The 16600-nt window shown below is 42.6% G+C and overlaps 1 protein-coding gene and 2 long non-coding RNA genes across 7 annotated transcripts in view; 2 read left to right on the top strand and 1 right to left on the bottom strand.

Annotated features, from left to right (window-relative positions):
* The first annotated feature begins 6 nt into the window (after positions 1–6).
* On the top strand, positions 7–8082 carry LOC107183968. 5 transcript variants are annotated; one of them, XR_001514786.1, is made up of 4 exons: positions 7–5071; positions 5896–6073; positions 6292–6389; positions 7929–8082. It is a non-coding gene; the product is annotated as an uncharacterized LOC107183968 (long non-coding RNA). The 5 variants fall into 5 exon arrangements; XR_001514788.1 differs by having other exon boundaries at positions 6320–6389; XR_001514787.1 differs by having other exon boundaries at positions 7–4534; positions 4952–5071; positions 5896–6389.
* A 3144-nt stretch (positions 8083–11226) lies between these two features.
* LOC107183969 lies at positions 11227–16595 on the top strand. Its single transcript, XR_001514789.1, has 4 exons — positions 11227–11605; positions 13035–13255; positions 16240–16414; positions 16504–16595. It is a non-coding gene; the product is annotated as an uncharacterized LOC107183969 (long non-coding RNA).
* Positions 12190–16600, bottom strand: part of GNA14 (guanine nucleotide binding protein (G protein), alpha 14) — a 136571-nt gene continuing 132160 nt past the window's right edge. Inside the window, exons 5-7 of the mRNA XM_006769017.2 lie at positions 16266–16395; positions 14022–14175; positions 12190–13201 (exon numbers count right to left, since the gene is read on the bottom strand). Coding sequence (XP_006769080.1) covers positions 13011–13201; positions 14022–14175; positions 16266–16395 — 475 coding nt within the window. The 3' untranslated portion in view covers positions 12190–13010. The remainder of the gene's footprint in view (positions 13202–14021; positions 14176–16265; positions 16396–16600) is intronic.

Genomic DNA, 16600 nt, shown 5'->3' on the forward strand with positions numbered 1-16600 from the left:
AGAGGTAGTCAGAAAATCCAGCAGGTTGTCCTCCTCTGCAGTGTTGCTCTCCCGGAGTTCCATTCAGTGCCATTAGCCAAGTACCTCATTACCTTCTCCAGTTTCATGATTTTATTCTCAGAAAAACAAAAATGCAGGCCCATAACTCTTTGGTTGGCCCATGATAAAGGGCAAAAGCCTGAAAGACTAGCAGAGAGAGTCTTCTGGTGCCCTCAGGAGGCCAGCAGGAGTGGGTCCTGTAACTATCGCCCTTTGCAGAGCCAGTACGCCTCTTCTGTTCCCTCAAGAGGAACCTCCAAATGTCTTTTCTTACTCTTTCTCACCAGTCCTCTACCTGTCAGTACATCCTGTCCCTTCTTCTGATCCTAAAGTAGAAAGACCTACAATGTCAAGAGCAGTAGTTTTTCAATTGCCTTAGGTTGGTATCATTGAAACAGTAGATCTGATGCATCGTCTTTTTAGCGTTAACACTTTACAATTATGTATTTGATTCTATATTCTTTTTCTTGAATGTTACAGAGTCTATAATCTTATTATATTTGAAAACAGTGCCCTGAATTATACTTTACTACACTTAATGTCTTTCTATTTGAAAACTTTAACCTTGTTGTTTGGTAGTTTGAGTTCTTTAAGCTTGTTGAGAATGTTAAGCTTGTTGTTTAGTAGTTGCTATGGAATGAGGTCCTGAGTTTTAAGTCAGTTCTTTCTTTGTATTATGTGTCAGCTGTGACCCAGGACCTCAGTGCTAGTCCAGCATATATTCTGGTCCATGATTGTTGTGGAAAACCCAAGGCAGAGCTCGGTTTCCTGCCAACTCTTCTCCAGAAAGCTGTGATTATTAGAAATAGCAATGTTGATTTCTGGTACAAAAAGAAGCTTGTGATTTCCTCACTTCTATAAAATACTTTCTGAACCGAAGAACATTTGCACGTCTCCAAAGGCTCCCCTATTACAGTGTGAATGTCAGCTGCTCCTTCCCAAGTGAGACCGGGTGGTTTTTCCCATCATCTGTATATACAGCTGAGTTACTTTCTGGTTCCTTCCCTGGCCCTTTTCTCCTCTACAGTCCTAATCCATTCCAACTATCCTGTGGCCTCAAATTAGTAAGAAATTTTTCTTAACTTTTTCTATCATAATTATATCTCTCATTTTTTTTCTGATGGGAGTAGCGGTGATATTATCCCAGTGAACACATATGCACCCATGGAAATATCCTCTAAGGAGCGTCCTATTTCTGTCTGGTAAGCAATGAGGAGACACAGTGCTGACTTTTCTGCACCTTAGTTATCCAGTCATCCATTGACCCTTCAGGCCAAGCCAGAGCCCCTGTACAAGGAAGACTGGGAGAAGGTACTGGGTCAGTTTGCCGGTAGAAGTTGGAAGGTGTGTGCTGAACACCATGAAAGTGGAAGTAGCCATGTAGGGTGGGTGTTTTGTGTGCCAGCCAACACCATTCAGAGAAATCTGTTCAGGTTCCAGGGCCATTACTTTTTACCTTTTCTCAAGATCAACCAACATCCTCAAGGGCACTGTTTTTCAAACTATAAGTCTTGACCCATTAGTGGTCCATGAAATCAATTTAACAGCTCAAGCCCTGAATATTTCAAAAGTGGAATAGAAGAGAGCTATGCATGGAGCAAGATCAAACATTGTTAAATACTCTATATACTGTGTATACTAGGTCACAATATAAAATGTTATTTCCTATTGTGAATTGCAGTTTAAAGAAACACAAAACTAAAACAAAAATGAAAACCTTGAGGCCATTGCAAGTGGAAGTGCAGGCTGGCCAGTGATTGTTGAAACATTCGGACTGTGTGGAGCCTGACCTCAAATAGGCTCAAAGAGCCACCACTCAGGGAGTCTGCAGATTGGGAGCGCTCTTGATCTCTAGAGTGAGAAGATGGGATAGCTCTTGTTTTGGTTTATAAAATGTTTTCCTTTCATGGTGTGTAAAACCAGGCATCAGTGGGACCAGAAAAAGAATAGAAAAGTTCGATCCACAAACAGTGCCCCAAAAGGCCACAGGATATTAACTTGATGCATTTCAGCCTGCCTCCTACTAAGCATTTTACTAGGAGTGGAGACAGAGGTTCTCCTTTGAATTTGCTTCATCTACCTTCTCTCGGATTCATCATACAGGTAGCAAAGGCCCTTAAAAATAGGGAGCTAGTATACACAGGTTACATTCTTCCGGGGCCAAACTGCTCATTCATTGGAGGGTGCTATAAAAATGCCAATGCAATTTAGCTGAAAATAATTAGATTTCCTCATTTCTGTGGGATTCAAGTAGGAAATGTAGATAACCTGCATTCCTTATGCAGTATTCAATACACAATTTATTCATCCTGATTTTCTTCGGTGCTACCCTGTTTATCACTTAAAGCTCCTTTCCATATTCTTAAGGGAAGCATTTACCCTCTGGGCCACACCTTTGAAATGATGCCTTGCTGCTAATGCTAACCTAATCAAGTGGGCATTAATCTGTTAAATTTCTTATGATTCTTGTTATCTACATTTTTGATAATTGGCTGTTAGTGCAGCTATTAGTGCAGACTTTCCCCCCGTACTTTTCTGCCACAATTGGTATAAAGTAGTACTTGTTTCAGGGCTCTCCTTCAAGCAGCTCAGCACACGTACTGAGAAGATACTGGGTCTTATGTGATTTGTTACTTGCCCTTGAGTTGGCTCTGACTCCTGGCGACTCTGAATGAGTGATGTCCACAGTGTCCTGTCCTCGGCAGCCCTGCTCAGCTCCTGTAGTCTCCTGCCTATGGCTTCTTTAATGCAGTCAATACACCTACTTGTTCTTCCTCTTTTCCTGCTGCCTTCTGTTTTCCCCAACATCATTGTTTTTTCCAAAGAATCCTGCCTTCTCATAATGTGCCCAAAGTAGGACAGTCCTACGCTATTACAAACCTCCTTCATGTTTCTTTACTTGAAACAATTTTTACTTTATTGCCTCCTTTGTAAAATAAATTGTTCTATATTGTTTTTTTAAAGTTTTACTTTAGAATTACAGATTCGTTCTTTTTTAAAAAGCATTATGACATTTTCCAAAAAAAGATAATTTTGGTTACCTGAAGAGCTATATGAGAGGTGTAACTTCAAATTTTATCGATTGATAGGAGTGTGTTTAAATTCTTTTTACTTTATACAAATACAAATTTTATTATAGTTTAACACCTGCTATGATAGACTTCTGTCAACCTGTCACTGAGCACCATTCATTTAGTATTGCTCTGCTCCCTTAATAATGTGTTTCTCCTAAGGGTGTTCCTTGCAACAAGAAACCCTGTGTGAGTGATATAATAAAAAGTCTAATAATCATAACTGTACTTAAAGTAGAATATGTTGGAAAACCTCAACATTTCTTAATATGCTATCATACCACCAGCATCCCATTGGCTACCCCAAGGTTACCAATTTGGGGACTGAAAAACATCCAAGTGAAAATGTAGATGACATTGAAATGGCAATAATTTCATATCCATACTCACAAACTATCAGAAATTGTATCTGGGGCTTGTTGCAAGGTCAGATAGATTGTCACAGACTTTTTTAAATAGTCATATCTGGATGTAAATATGTAAATTACATATAAAAATGAATTTTTCAGGGAATGTGCACTTTAAAACTGATTAATTTTTGTATTAATCAAATAGTGCTTCTTTGGAATGCTTATTCTTTGGTAAAATACAGTCATTGATGATGATAATTTATTTATTAAATGGCTCTTTCTGTATCTGCAGTATTTCCTTCACTCTTGTGTTCCTTATCCCTTTTATGTGGGCTCCTGGCCCGATTGCCTGTTACACAGTCTCTGCTTTTGTGCATTCTGATAAGATAGTTTATAAACACAAATGTTTACAATGAAGTTCTTCCTTTTGAAATTGATGTATTTTTCCCCCCTTTGGTTGGTTATGCTCACTAATGACTAATTTTTCTAAACAATAATTATTTCTTGCTATTGGTAGGATTAAATTACTTGGTCAGGTGATTGCCCGGTTTAATTATGTATATCATTTTTAAATAAATTAAGTCAAATAAAGATTTCTGGTTTTTCAGTCCTCCTCTGTTTTTCCTTAATTGGATCGAACTAGAAATATTACCAATAATCTTTTCCTTGCCTACCTAAACCCTACCCTTTTTGGGGCCTAAATAAGTGTGGACATCTAACAGATTGCCAAGGTCCTGATTTTTCCGTCAAAGCCAGCGACAGTATCCAGCCCAGCATGATTGTTGCTGGCTAAAAGCTTGAGAGCATCAAGACTGTGCCTCTCAACCTCAGAAAACTTCAGATGGCTCATTTCCTCAGTAAGTAATGAGTATCTTCTGAAAGAAGGGCTAGGAGGGTATTTTCTTCCTGCAGAATTAACATTGACAGAAATAGTTAATTCACCTTTGATAGGGAGAGTTCAGCCTTTTCCTTAAGAAGATTCTTCACTACCTTTGGTTACGATTTATTTGACAGCCCTCTGCAATTACAAGTGATCAAAAGCCATCATCTTCTCGCATGCTTTGTCAGCCAAAGGTAAGTTAAAAATAACAATAACTTGATGCTAGAAAGTGCCTTAAATTTTTTGAATTCCCCTCATTACTGATTCTTTTGAGCCCTTTTCCTGTTAGTTGGGCGATCAGAAGCAGTTCATGATGTTTAGTGCATGGTGCCCACCCCCCTCCCTGTACCCAGCGTTGTCTTCTTTTTTCTGTTTCTAGATATCCTTAAGAGCTATTTTCCAATCTTTGTTCTCTCATGCAAATTTTCCTGGTTATTTCTGGGCCTTTACTATTCCAGATAAAACTTTGACATCAGTTTCTCAGGTTTCACAAAAACTTGCATTTGCATTCATTTCTTGAAGTTTATAAAGCTTAATGTTGCAACAGTAGGATCACTTGCTATCAGCATAATTCCTTTCTCTCCCAACATTGATGCTCTTGCCTTTAATAGCCTCTCACTTGGAAGAGATCCAGCAGAATGAGAACCCGGCTGCCTTAACTGCTGATAGAAGACTTAGTACCGTTCCGGGAACACCAACACACTGTTCCACAGCACACCTCACTAATCTGGGTATGTCCTGTAGACTGATTGGAGATAGTACGTGTGATACCCTAAACCCCACCTGATGTTCTTGTGTGTATGTGTGTGCACGCACGCACACACACACACACACCTTCAAGTAAAAAGCAGAAATATCTTGGGCCTTTGGTGTGAAGTACTTTGCACTTTCCAGGCGACTCTGCTTCTTCTTTTCTGAGCCAGCTAGTCAGGGAATTCTGACATTAACATGATGAATGAATGCAGGCTTGCCCTGAAAAGGAGCAGAATACACCACCTCAAAATATGCCTCTTTGGCCTAAGGATTTTTTGAGCTGATTATTTTTAAGAAACTGTAAACACAGCTCTGAAAACCTAGTAGAAGTTATCCTTTTGTAAGAGAAATTTACATTTAAAAGAGAAATCTCATTTGTAAAGGTGTCTCCCTCTGTACCTGGAGGAGGATGACTCTAAATCAAAAAACTCTTACCAGTGGAGAAGGCTCCAACTTAAATCCGCGTAACAACCTCACCCTTGTTTACTGTGCTTTTCCCAGTAACCTCCCTTAACTGGTCTCCCCCCTGTCCCCACAGCCCCCACCACCCCTCGGCCAACATCTTTCTTGTGTCTTTAGCTGAAGAATGTAAGGAGATGGCTTGGGCCATTTTCGGGGAGTTACTCAATTTTCCCAGGTATCTCTCATGTATAAAGGAGTTATAGGTAGATCAACCTATATATAGCACAGGGGTACATTATTAAACTTCTGTTTTTCTCCTGTTAATCTTTTATTAGGCAGGGATGGGGTCTCAGTCAAGACCTAAAAGGGTAGGGGGGGAATCATTTTTCCTCACATACAGTTTGGCAACTCATGAGGGGACCCGCTGAGACGCCACTCTTGCTCTGGAGCCTGCAGACAGGACCCTGGAACCCTTGCAGAAGCAGCCCAGGATAAGAAGCCTGCTCTCCCGAATCTCTGTACTGCCCCATGGAGAGAGGACAGGAAAAATCATCTGCCCGTTCCTTCCCATCATTTAGGTAAGCAGGAAACAATATTTGTATGAACTAGTCCCTTGGGCATAGATGTTGGTAAAGATTTTATTATACGCTCGTTTTCTATTGATCCCTCCCCTCCCAGAGATGTCTTCTCTTATCTCTGTCTTTTGTGTTGTTTGTCATAAGGAGGAAAACCATAGGCCAGATGAGGTTTTCCTCCTGTCTTAATCTATGTCTTAAGAACTTGGCCTTTTGACCAGTTCAAAAATACTCTGTGGTCTCCACCAGCTGGAAGATGCCAGTATGGGCTTGTCTCTAGCAGCCAACCGAATAGGCTGGGAATCAGACACACAACATGGTAAGCAGCATCCTCTTGGTCCCACAGTGCCAGCTCTCAGGAGAGTTTACAACATCTTATGGGGTCCCGGTCCACAATGGGCCTTTTTGTCTCTGGGAGTGAACTTTTGGATCTTGTGAGGGCTGCATCTTTTGCAACCTCTTTAGGAATGCCTCTTGTGTCCATGGTTAAGTCATAAAAAGGCTTATTGGTTTGAGTTGCTATTGAAATTAATATACCATCAAAGATCCTATTTATCAATGGCTAGGCAATGGACCCTTTAAATTGAAGAAACTTCTATAGTTAAAATTTTAATGTTTTAGAGAGCTTGCTTTCTAAACATTTGTACCTATGGAATGAACAAGTTGAAAATAGGACATGAATGGATATGGCATCCAACTTTAGGGACTTTCATAACAAGATGAAATTACACTTTCAGAAGATCCTACAATATTTAGAATAGAGAGAGATCAGTGGCCATTCACAAGCCCACTCACAGGAGCCTTGATGGGCTGCTCAGGGGTGTTCATCCCACCCATGATTATACTGTAGGTAGCAGACAAGCCAGGCAGCTCCTAGGGAAACGCCCTCACAGAGGAAACAGAGGACCGGAATGTCTCCCAGACCCTCCTACAAATCATCAGGAAATGGATCAGCTGGAAGGCAATGTTCACATCTTCTTTAGGACCTGAGAGCCAACTCTTTGAAATACAAATTTCCTTTTCATCTGAAGAAAAAAAACTAGAAAATTTCAGGAGTAATCTAAATATGATTTTTAAGACCAAGTGAATTAAATAGATGTAAGTGCAATGAACTTTAAATAATTAGAAAGTTTCAAAACACATGTCTACTTAAAAATAGCTTCCAAATCTGTTTGGTAACTTGAACCCTTAAAATTTTGCTAAGTTAAATGATGGAAATTCATTCAATATGTAGATCACTTTCAAATAAGATAAAGTACTAAAACATGAATTACTGAATATATTTTCATCTACTCTTGGCTTCTTATTACAAAGAAACTAAACATTTCTGGGTCTGTGAGTAAACATGTCTTGTGCCACATTGAAAATTGTACTATGAAGAAGCATATGCTTCAAGAAATTAGGAAATGCTAAGAAATTTGCCAATTTACATAATGGTGTGTAGCAGTTCAAAATTGCTAACTTCTTGGTTTTCAATAAAAATTAAGATTTCAAAGGTTGGGAATTCTAATTATTATATGTAATTAAAACTTTAAAATTAGTAAAGGCAACATCTCTGTATGCATGGAAAGTAAGATGTGTTTTTGGTTAAAAAAATGTACCAGGTACAGAGATAATTTTTGTTACGGGAAAGAGAGTAATTTTTCCTGAAGTACAACCAGATGTTTCAAAATTGCAACGAGGAAGATAAAGGACAAAATAATGGATTATAGACAGTTTGGAAGTGAGAGAGGGAACCTTGTGTTATTAAGGTAGCTAAAGTGGGATTAATTTATTATAAGGGTTTAAAGATAAGCTTTAGTATCAGTAGTGTACTTAATGTAAAACTGAAACTTTATTTTCTTCCATCTGCTCACAGGATTGTCTTGGACTATTGGTCTGCTCCTGATAAAAGATTGTGAAGGGTTTTCCACTTTTAGGTAATTTGCCTAAGAAAGCAAAGATTTTGTTTTACTAAAATAACTAGAAGCCCGGTACACAAAATTCGTGCATTGGGGTGGGGGTGTCCCTCAGCCCGGCCTGCACCCTCTCCAATCCGGGGCCCTCGGGGGATGTCCGACTGCTGGTCGGTCAGATATCCAGGACCACTGGCTCCTAACCACTCACCTGACTGCCTGCCTAATGCCCCCAACTGCCCTTCCCTGCTGGCCTGGTCGTCCCCAACTGCCCTCCCCTGCCAGCCTGGTCACCCCTAACTGTTCTTCCCTGCCGGCCTGATTGCCCCTAACTGCCTCTGCCTCGGCACCCACCACCATGGCTTTGTCCAGAAGGAAGTCAGACGTCTGGAAGATGGCCTGTCGACCCGGTCTAATTAGCACATTACCCTTTTATTAGTATAGATTGTGTGCTTCATGTTAACTTTATCACCCGGTTTTTGATTACTTAAGAAAACCAAGACTTCTCAATAATAAGAGCTAAGTTTTGCTCACAATTGTATAACTTTCTGAATTTGCCTTTAAAATATTTTATTGTCACTTTGGTTAAATAGGTAATTAAGTATCCTATATAACAGAAGCCTAAAATGCAAATTGTCCTCTCCACCAAGAGTTTGATAGCTTGCTATGATGTGCACTAACCACTAGGAGGCGGCACGGAACATGGCAGGCGTAGGGATGCAGCGCTGGAGGCACTGCCAGCCCCGATGGGCCCTGACGAGAGCGGGACTGAGGTGGGATGGTGGATCAGGTGAGTGGGCGGTGCCAGGCCAAGGTGGGAATGAGTGGGGGCCTGATTGCCCCACGGACGGCAACCACCAGCAGTGGCAGCAGGGGGCCGGGCCACCACTCAACTCCCAGGTACTGAGGGAGCCGGGTGGGGGGGCCCAGCCTCGATCAATTGCCCTGCAGGTGGCAACCAGTGACGGTGGCCAGCAGGCCCTGATCGCCTGATCGGGGCCGGGCCCCGGACTGGGATGGGGAACTGGGGTGGGTGGCAGTGACCAACTTCCCATGGTGCCCGAGCGAGGGATTGTGACATCTCACCAGCTACCTGGGGGCGGGGTTTACAGGGACACAGAGGTGTGGTGAGAATGCGGGGTGTCTGCCCAACTCACTCTTACTTCCCCTACTACCCTCCCCCTGAACACCAGGGCTCGTGCGCTGGGGTAATCCCCACGCTCAGGTACTGGGCACCTACAAAGAGCCTGCCCTGCACCCGTGTGGCCTCTTCCAGGTGAGCTGGGACCAGTTGGGCTCCCTGTGGGCTTGTGCAGAAGCCAGTCTGCGAGGCAAACCAGGAGAGAGCATACTGCCCACCCGGCTTCCGTGCAGCACTGCTGGGTGGCCCAGAGGCCCACACTACTCCCTGGCTCGCTGAGTCTGGCCGCGCTCACCACATCTCCATGTGGGGACTCGGGCACTGTGACTCAGGCAGAGGGGGGCATGCTGGGGCCTGGGAGCCCAGTGCTGCCCAGGGCCCAGAGGTCAGCTGGGACCTGCCCTTCCATGCCAGATGCTTGCACTTCAATCACCAGCCAGGCCTAGGGACCGCACCAGTGCACGAATTTCATGCACTGGGCCTCTAGTTGTTTCATAATGGTCGATGATCCTACTGTCAAGTATCCAAAACTTCTGATATTTGGGGAAAAACTGAAAAATCAAATACTATATTAAATTTTTTTTACTTTGAACTTGGAACATATCAAAGGATCCCTAGAACATCTCAGATTACTCTCTCCTTGAAAAAATAAAGATACTAATTAGGCTTTTGTTGTATAACATGATCAGAATTGGTACATAAGTAATGCAAAAATATTTTAAGTTATATTTGTATGGAAACATGTTATTAATGTGTTCCAGAAATTGTATGAAGTTCCTGGAAATCTGATATGCCCTAGTATAATGTTATCACTTGTAACTCTAGGTATTTTCGTAAAATGTATTTCACAGAAACAACCAAATGTCCTCAGCTCTTTAACTATGACCATTTGTAAATCTTTTGCCATCTATAGAAAGTATTGTTTTGCTTTTGCAAAAGTGTTTCTTCTTCAGGGAGATTCATGAAAAGGACTCTGAAAAGTACAGGTTTCTGATAACTTTCAGATCATACCACTGAACTGGGTAAGAATTAACCAAGAAAATTCTAAGGAAAAAGTGGATTCAAAAAACTTCTCATAAAATATCAAGATCAACACAAATTTATTATCTAGGACTGAATGAAAGAATAAGGATGAACTATAATTTTTATAAATTTTTTAATGTTTTGTTTTTTTCAGGTTTAAAGAAACTTTCCTTTTCTGCTAAACTATCTATGACTTACAGCAATTTGGTAAGTACACCTTTGTGAACAAGATGAAACAATTACTCATTTCCCTGATTCCCCCAGAATTTGGAAATTCTGAGTATGTATTCTTGTTTTCATGAACACATAGGTTTTTGCACAAGTTCAACAAGAATCTGTTCTCCTTGTAAAAGGACACAATTGGAAACATTGTTTTTAGTACCAAGACTTTGACTAGAACGTCACATTTGAAAATGTGCAAAGAATCATGCATGACCAGGCAGTGTTGAGGAGTTTCAATAAAGCCCGTTGGAAAAGCTTCCTGGCACCTTGCTTATAGGGCTGCTGTCAGCCTTATCGGGTAAGAAAGGATGGTCACTTCCTGGCAGGTGCAGGAGCATCAGGATATATTGGGGACCTTGATAAGAGAGGAAATAACCCAGACATAGTATAGGTTATTGCAGGTGAAGTTTGAGGCCAAGATCCTGGCTTCCTAGCCTTGAGAGGATTTTAAAAAGTCCTATCTGAGATTCCTTATGAAAAGTTCCAGCAAAGCAGATTTTTAAATGCCTGTATCTGGTCAATCACTATTCTTGTTGCACTTATGTAAACCATCAGACCAAGTTTATTAAGACTAGATTTATTTTTCAAACAAATTAGTGTACTGTAATTATCCTTGGTAAACATGGGGATAATGATTATGGAGAGAAAAGTGATGCTTCAGTAGAAACTATAACGCATCTTGGGATGTCTGATTCTAGTCCTGCTAACTGACTGAGGTTTCTTTTTCTACCTGTAAACTGGGCTGGATCCTGAGTTCTAGTTTCCTCAGGTAATCTGGCAACAACTCTACAAATTAGCATTTCCAATTTTTCCCCCCACTCTATTGACTTAGAATCACTAAGAACAAATTTTATGAAATTCCTAGAAATCATGCCAATGACTCCTGTTTGGACACTCCCTGTGCCTGTTGTGTGGGCCACTCAGAAAGTTGACAGAACACCCGGTGGCATCAGAGACATTCAAACTGCAAAAGATGCTTCATCTAAAGACTTTATGACTGGCTCAGAATGAGTTTATAATTGCTCCAACTATTACCCTTTGTTTCCACAGAAACACGTTTTATTAAATATCTTGAGTGCTCCCAACCTATAGGCCTCACTTCGGGATCCCCCCTGCAACACTGCCTCCTGAAATGAGACACAGCCATTTAACTGAACTGACCTCTTCTCAAGATTAAGAGACCCATCCAAGGACACAACCCAGCTATTCATCAGCTCAGCCTCTGGACTGTTGGTTTCCTGTGAAGGGTCAGAGGTAAGACTGCAGGGGAGCAGAGTGCACCACCCAGAATATGCCGCTTTGGCATAAGGGTTTGTTTTGAGCTGATTATTTTTAAGAAATAGGAGACATAGGAAAACTCTGAAATGTAGAAGTAGGGACCCTTTCATAGAGGAAATTGACATTTGTAAGAGAAATCTCTATGTGTAAGGGTGTCTCCCTCTCCATACCTGGAAGAGGACGACTCTACAGTAGATGAAACTCATAGAAGGCACCAACTTAAATCTGCAAATCAACCCTACCCCGTTTACTGTGCTTTTTCATGGTAACAGGCCTTTCCCACCCACCAACGATGGTTTGGGCCACTTTCGGGGAGTGACTCAGTTCCCTGAGTGTCTCCCATGGTTACAGGAGGCAGACATGTATTAATCTTTTCTCCTGCTAATCTCTCTCCTATTATAGGAACAGGTCCCAGCCCAAAACCAAGAAGGTAGGGGCAAAATTACGTTTCCTCAACCAAAAGGACATGTAGGAAGTTTCTGAGTAGTTAACTGTTAGGTGACAGCATTTTTCTTTTTAGGAGCAGAACCATGAGCTCAAAGAAACACAACGTACAATGCTAATGGCAGAATGGTGTATTCTTAGCCTCCCCAGAAAGGCACGGCCCACGTGGTGCAGACAGCACATCTGTGATGGCCATCAGACCTCTGGCAGGGTTACATTACATTGGTTAAACAGTTGGGGCTTTTAGCCATTTCATAAGTTTATAAGGCCTGGTCATATACACTTTTCATCAGGATAACATAGGTGCTATGTGGAGCCCATTTACCTTATGTCAGCTTTGGCTTCATGGTGATCCAAACGTGGAAAACCAAATTAGATACCAACATAGTCATTAATTTGACTTAAAAAGTTAGCACAAAAAAATAACCGTTTTAAAAAATCTTTGGTGGCATGTTAAAAGCATCACACTTTTCAGCATAAAGAGAGAAAAACAATTTAAAATGGTCTCAAAATTACAAGCTATAATAAAAAAGCTTAAAACTTATTTTTTTAAACAAAGTTATGCAAATTAATTCTAGTGGTCTCAAGGCATGATCTCTAAATTAACAAACACACTTAAATTTATTTCTTTAAAAAAGTAAATTATGATGGCTTTTTAAAAAATTCTATAAAACCTCAAATTCAATCACTACACAAAAATCTTAACAAGCCAAAAGTCGAAATATAAAAACAATTTTGGAATCAAGACTTTGAAAAAATTTTGCTTAATTCAAATGTCTTACAAGCTCCGTGGCCCATCTCTGTCCCTGTGGCCTGCAGGGCGGACTTGGTGTGGTACTGCCCAGGGGGCTGGGATGGCGCATGTCAGAAGCTCTCAGAAGGAAAGCGAGGGGCTGGTGAATCCCGTCTCTGGTTGGCGAGGTGTGGGCAGCAGCGTTTAGACAAGGTTGAACTCCCTCAGGTTCAGCTGGAGGATGGTGTCCTTGACGGCAGCGAAGACAAAGCGGATGTTCTCCGTGTCCGTGGCGCACGTGAAGTGGGAGTAGATGACCTTCTCCTTGTCAGGGTTCTGGTCCTGATAGAGCTTCAGGATAAAGTCTCTGGCAGCCTTGACGTCTTGCTTCGGTCCTGGTTCCGAGCACAGTTAGAGGGATAAAGAAGAAAGATGCCACTCACCACCAGGTACCCCCCCAAATTAATTCCAGTGTCCTCTTGTTCTTATTTGGGATCTTTCCTTAAGCTACCTTAGTTCTAGGAAATAGTTTCCCTGGTACCTAAAACTTGTATTTGAGGCAATGTGTTGAAGCACAGTGTCCCAAGTTAGCTTTCTGACTTGGACCCCTTTTGAAGAGAGATCACTCTTACTAACTCAGCAGTAAGCTAGGAGAGGGAAGAGGGGGAATATGGGAACTAACATTGTTAGGCATCCATGTCTGATTTTAAAGCTCGTGGGTGCTATACTCCATGGCCAACACAGTACAAGGAAAAAGGAGAGTTCTAAAACACGACTCCTCTAAATATCAGTGTCAGACTTAGTACTATTTGAGACCTACGGTACCAAAGATCATTAGCAGTGGCTCACGAACTCCCCTGCCTTCTATTGATCATGTAGACGAGGAGCCTAGTGTCCACCCTGTGTCTGCAAAGGAGCTGCCACACTTTAACCTACTCATAAGAAGTGCCAGGTGCTCTGACCACTGGGAGTGCAGTCAATGGTAAGTCAGGCATAGTCTCTGCCATCAGGAGCCACCTGGGGAGAGAGGGAGGTGCACCTGCTGGGGATGGGGTGAGGGTTGGAGGACTTGCCTGAGCTGGGGAACAAACTGGAGTTAGCAAAGGGCTAGCATGTGTGGAGGTGGGAACGGTGAGGAAGTCCATTAGAAGCAGACCATCTAGTCCCTGGGAGCCATTAGAACTCTGGACTAATGTCAGCAAGGTGGAGACCTACCTGTGTATTCTGGGAAATAGCTAATTAGATGAGAGTACATGATTTTCTCTTCCAGAAGATCCTTCTTGTTTAAGAACAAAATCACGGATGAGTTCAGAAACCAGGGATAGGTGATAATGGTTTTAAATAAGGCTTTGCTCTCTTCCATGCGGTTCTAAGGGAGAGAAAGAGGCACTTAGGGTTAACTAGAAAGAAAAGCAGTACTTGGAACACATGTCACGTCACTGGTTCTATCCCTCTTCCCCCTTACCCAGCTGGAGTCTGGTGAACACCCCCATCCCCACCCTCTCTAATCACCCCTCAACTCTAGCACAAATTAACATGTAAGGTATCAGAAAGGCTTTTGTGCAACGTGGAAAAGGAAGGTTCTTGCTCGGATTTGACAGAAGTTTTATGTGTCATTATTAGGATTGTTCACAGCGTCAGCCCTGGGACACCCGTTCTATTGGGTGTGGCCTCCAGACTTTGTGTCAGAAGTCGGGGGACAAAGAGAGGAAGACTGGCTCTTCAGCAGGGCCACCACCTTTAGAAACGCCAGAGAGAAGGGGCCCAGCACACCTGTACAGACCTCCAATGCAGGTGATACCGGTGTGCTGGCAAGGGGAGAGGAGTCTCTAATGTATGGGTGAGGATACTTATTTACAACATTTAAATACTTTCCCAAGCCTGGATAGTAGTCGGACCTGGTGAAAATTATGCAGGACAGTAAAATAGTAACTTCCTGATTTATGGAGAGCAGACAGGGCATGTACAAATCTTATCTAGATTTGTGCTCAATAGAAATACTTGGGAGGGATGTGCCATAAGTTTGTTTTCCCACGACTCTCAGAAACATGGGTTCATAGTCCTGTTCAATATATTTTGAGGGATTAAGATATGGAATTTATTGCCCGACAGGAAATCCCTCTTGCTTTTAAAGCTTAATAACCCCTAAGAAACTACAACATATGAAAACAATGATGCCTATACAGCACAATGAGAGGATGCAACTCATGTCTACAACCAGAGGGAAGAGTCTAGAGTGGCAACCACTTTGTTTTTCTCCAAATACCTGTGTTTTTTTAAGAGAGGAGAAAATGTTCCGTTTTTTTAGCACATCAGGCTGAAGTTCTTGTCCACCTGACTAATCTTTTGTGTTTCCTGAGACAAATTTGGAGCTAATTTTTCCTATTGATAACTCGCAGATTTTCCTTTTAAAAAAATTTTTCCACTGAAGAGCTAAGTGGCAGCCAAAGCTTCTGGTCTTGTTTGCACAATGGCACTAGTAAATGGGTTGATCGTCCACTAATTAGCTAATGTAACTGTACTCCTTAGAGAAAATTCTGCTTTCAAGAAACACAAGATATTATTTGTTCATGGTTATTACCTAATCCTGGATAGAGCTCTTGACTGATTTACTTTCATGCCCTAGAAGCAAGAGGCATTTTTCGACCAGGTCAAGAGGTAGCGGGGAAGATGACGGGAGGATGAGGGTACCCTGCAGAAACTGCCCCATCCTCACAGAGAAGTGCCTGTGGTGGTCAGTGTCACTGGCCAGGCAGCATAGTGGACCCTGTGGAGGGCTCTGAACATCTGGCGGGGTGGGTTAGTCCCAGCTGCCCGAGCTCGTGCCTTCCAGGAGGCCCCCAAACAGCCAGCCCAGCTGGAGACTAGGGAAGGCCCTGCAGGTGGGAATGCCTGTTCTCAGGTAAAGTTTGCTAGAAGTAGCATTGGTCAATTCTGACTGCACATGAGCATGCCTAGGGGACTTGGAAAAGATACCTCAACTCCAACCCAGAAATAGGAACCTCTGCTGTGGGGTCCAAAGGATGGTACTTTTTCAAAACGCCCCGAGGGCTTTCAGTGTGCAGCCTGGGCTGAGAGGCTCCACCGCTGGAGCACATTCGATTAGATGCCACGCTCAGGCCACACACTCCATCCACCAGGCTTCTCTGTCAGGTACCCATGGAGTTCCAGTGGCACCCAAGTGTAAGAACCAGGTTTCCAGGTCAGTGATCCTCAAACTTAACGTGTTTACAGGCATCACCTGGAACCTTGCTAAAATGCAAATTCTCATGTATTCAGTCTACATTTCTAACAAGCATCCAGGTGATGCCCGTGCTTCTAGTCCACACACTATACTTTGAGTAGCAAGACAATTTAACATCAGGCATAGAGTCTAATGGCAGAGCCAGCTGGCTTTTTGCAAACTACAAAAATAGGTCTCTGTCTTCCACAGCTCCCCACACTCCCCACCTGGCATACCTCATTGTCACACTCAGCCAGGACCTGGTCGTATTCACTCAGCGCAACCAAGAATATGATGGAGGTGACGCTCTCAAAACAGTGGATCCACTTCCGCCTTTCGGATCGCTGGCCACCCACATCCACCATCCTGTCCAACAGAAACACAGGTCTCAAAGGCGGGTTCGTGGCTCTGGAGGAGGGTGTGCTCATTCCACCATGGAAATCAGTACGTCTTGGCTTCCTCTGTGATCTTCAGGAGTGAAAAGGGGTCCTGAGACTGAAAGGTTTGAGCACCACTGCTTTCGACAATGAGGAACCACCAGGCGTTTCCCAGCAGAGGAGGATGGAGTGTA

This window comes from Myotis davidii, unplaced genomic scaffold, assembly GCF_000327345.1.
Source record: "Myotis davidii unplaced genomic scaffold, ASM32734v1 scaffold98, whole genome shotgun sequence".
In the NCBI taxonomy this organism is placed as follows: Eukaryota; Metazoa; Chordata; class Mammalia; order Chiroptera; family Vespertilionidae; genus Myotis; species Myotis davidii.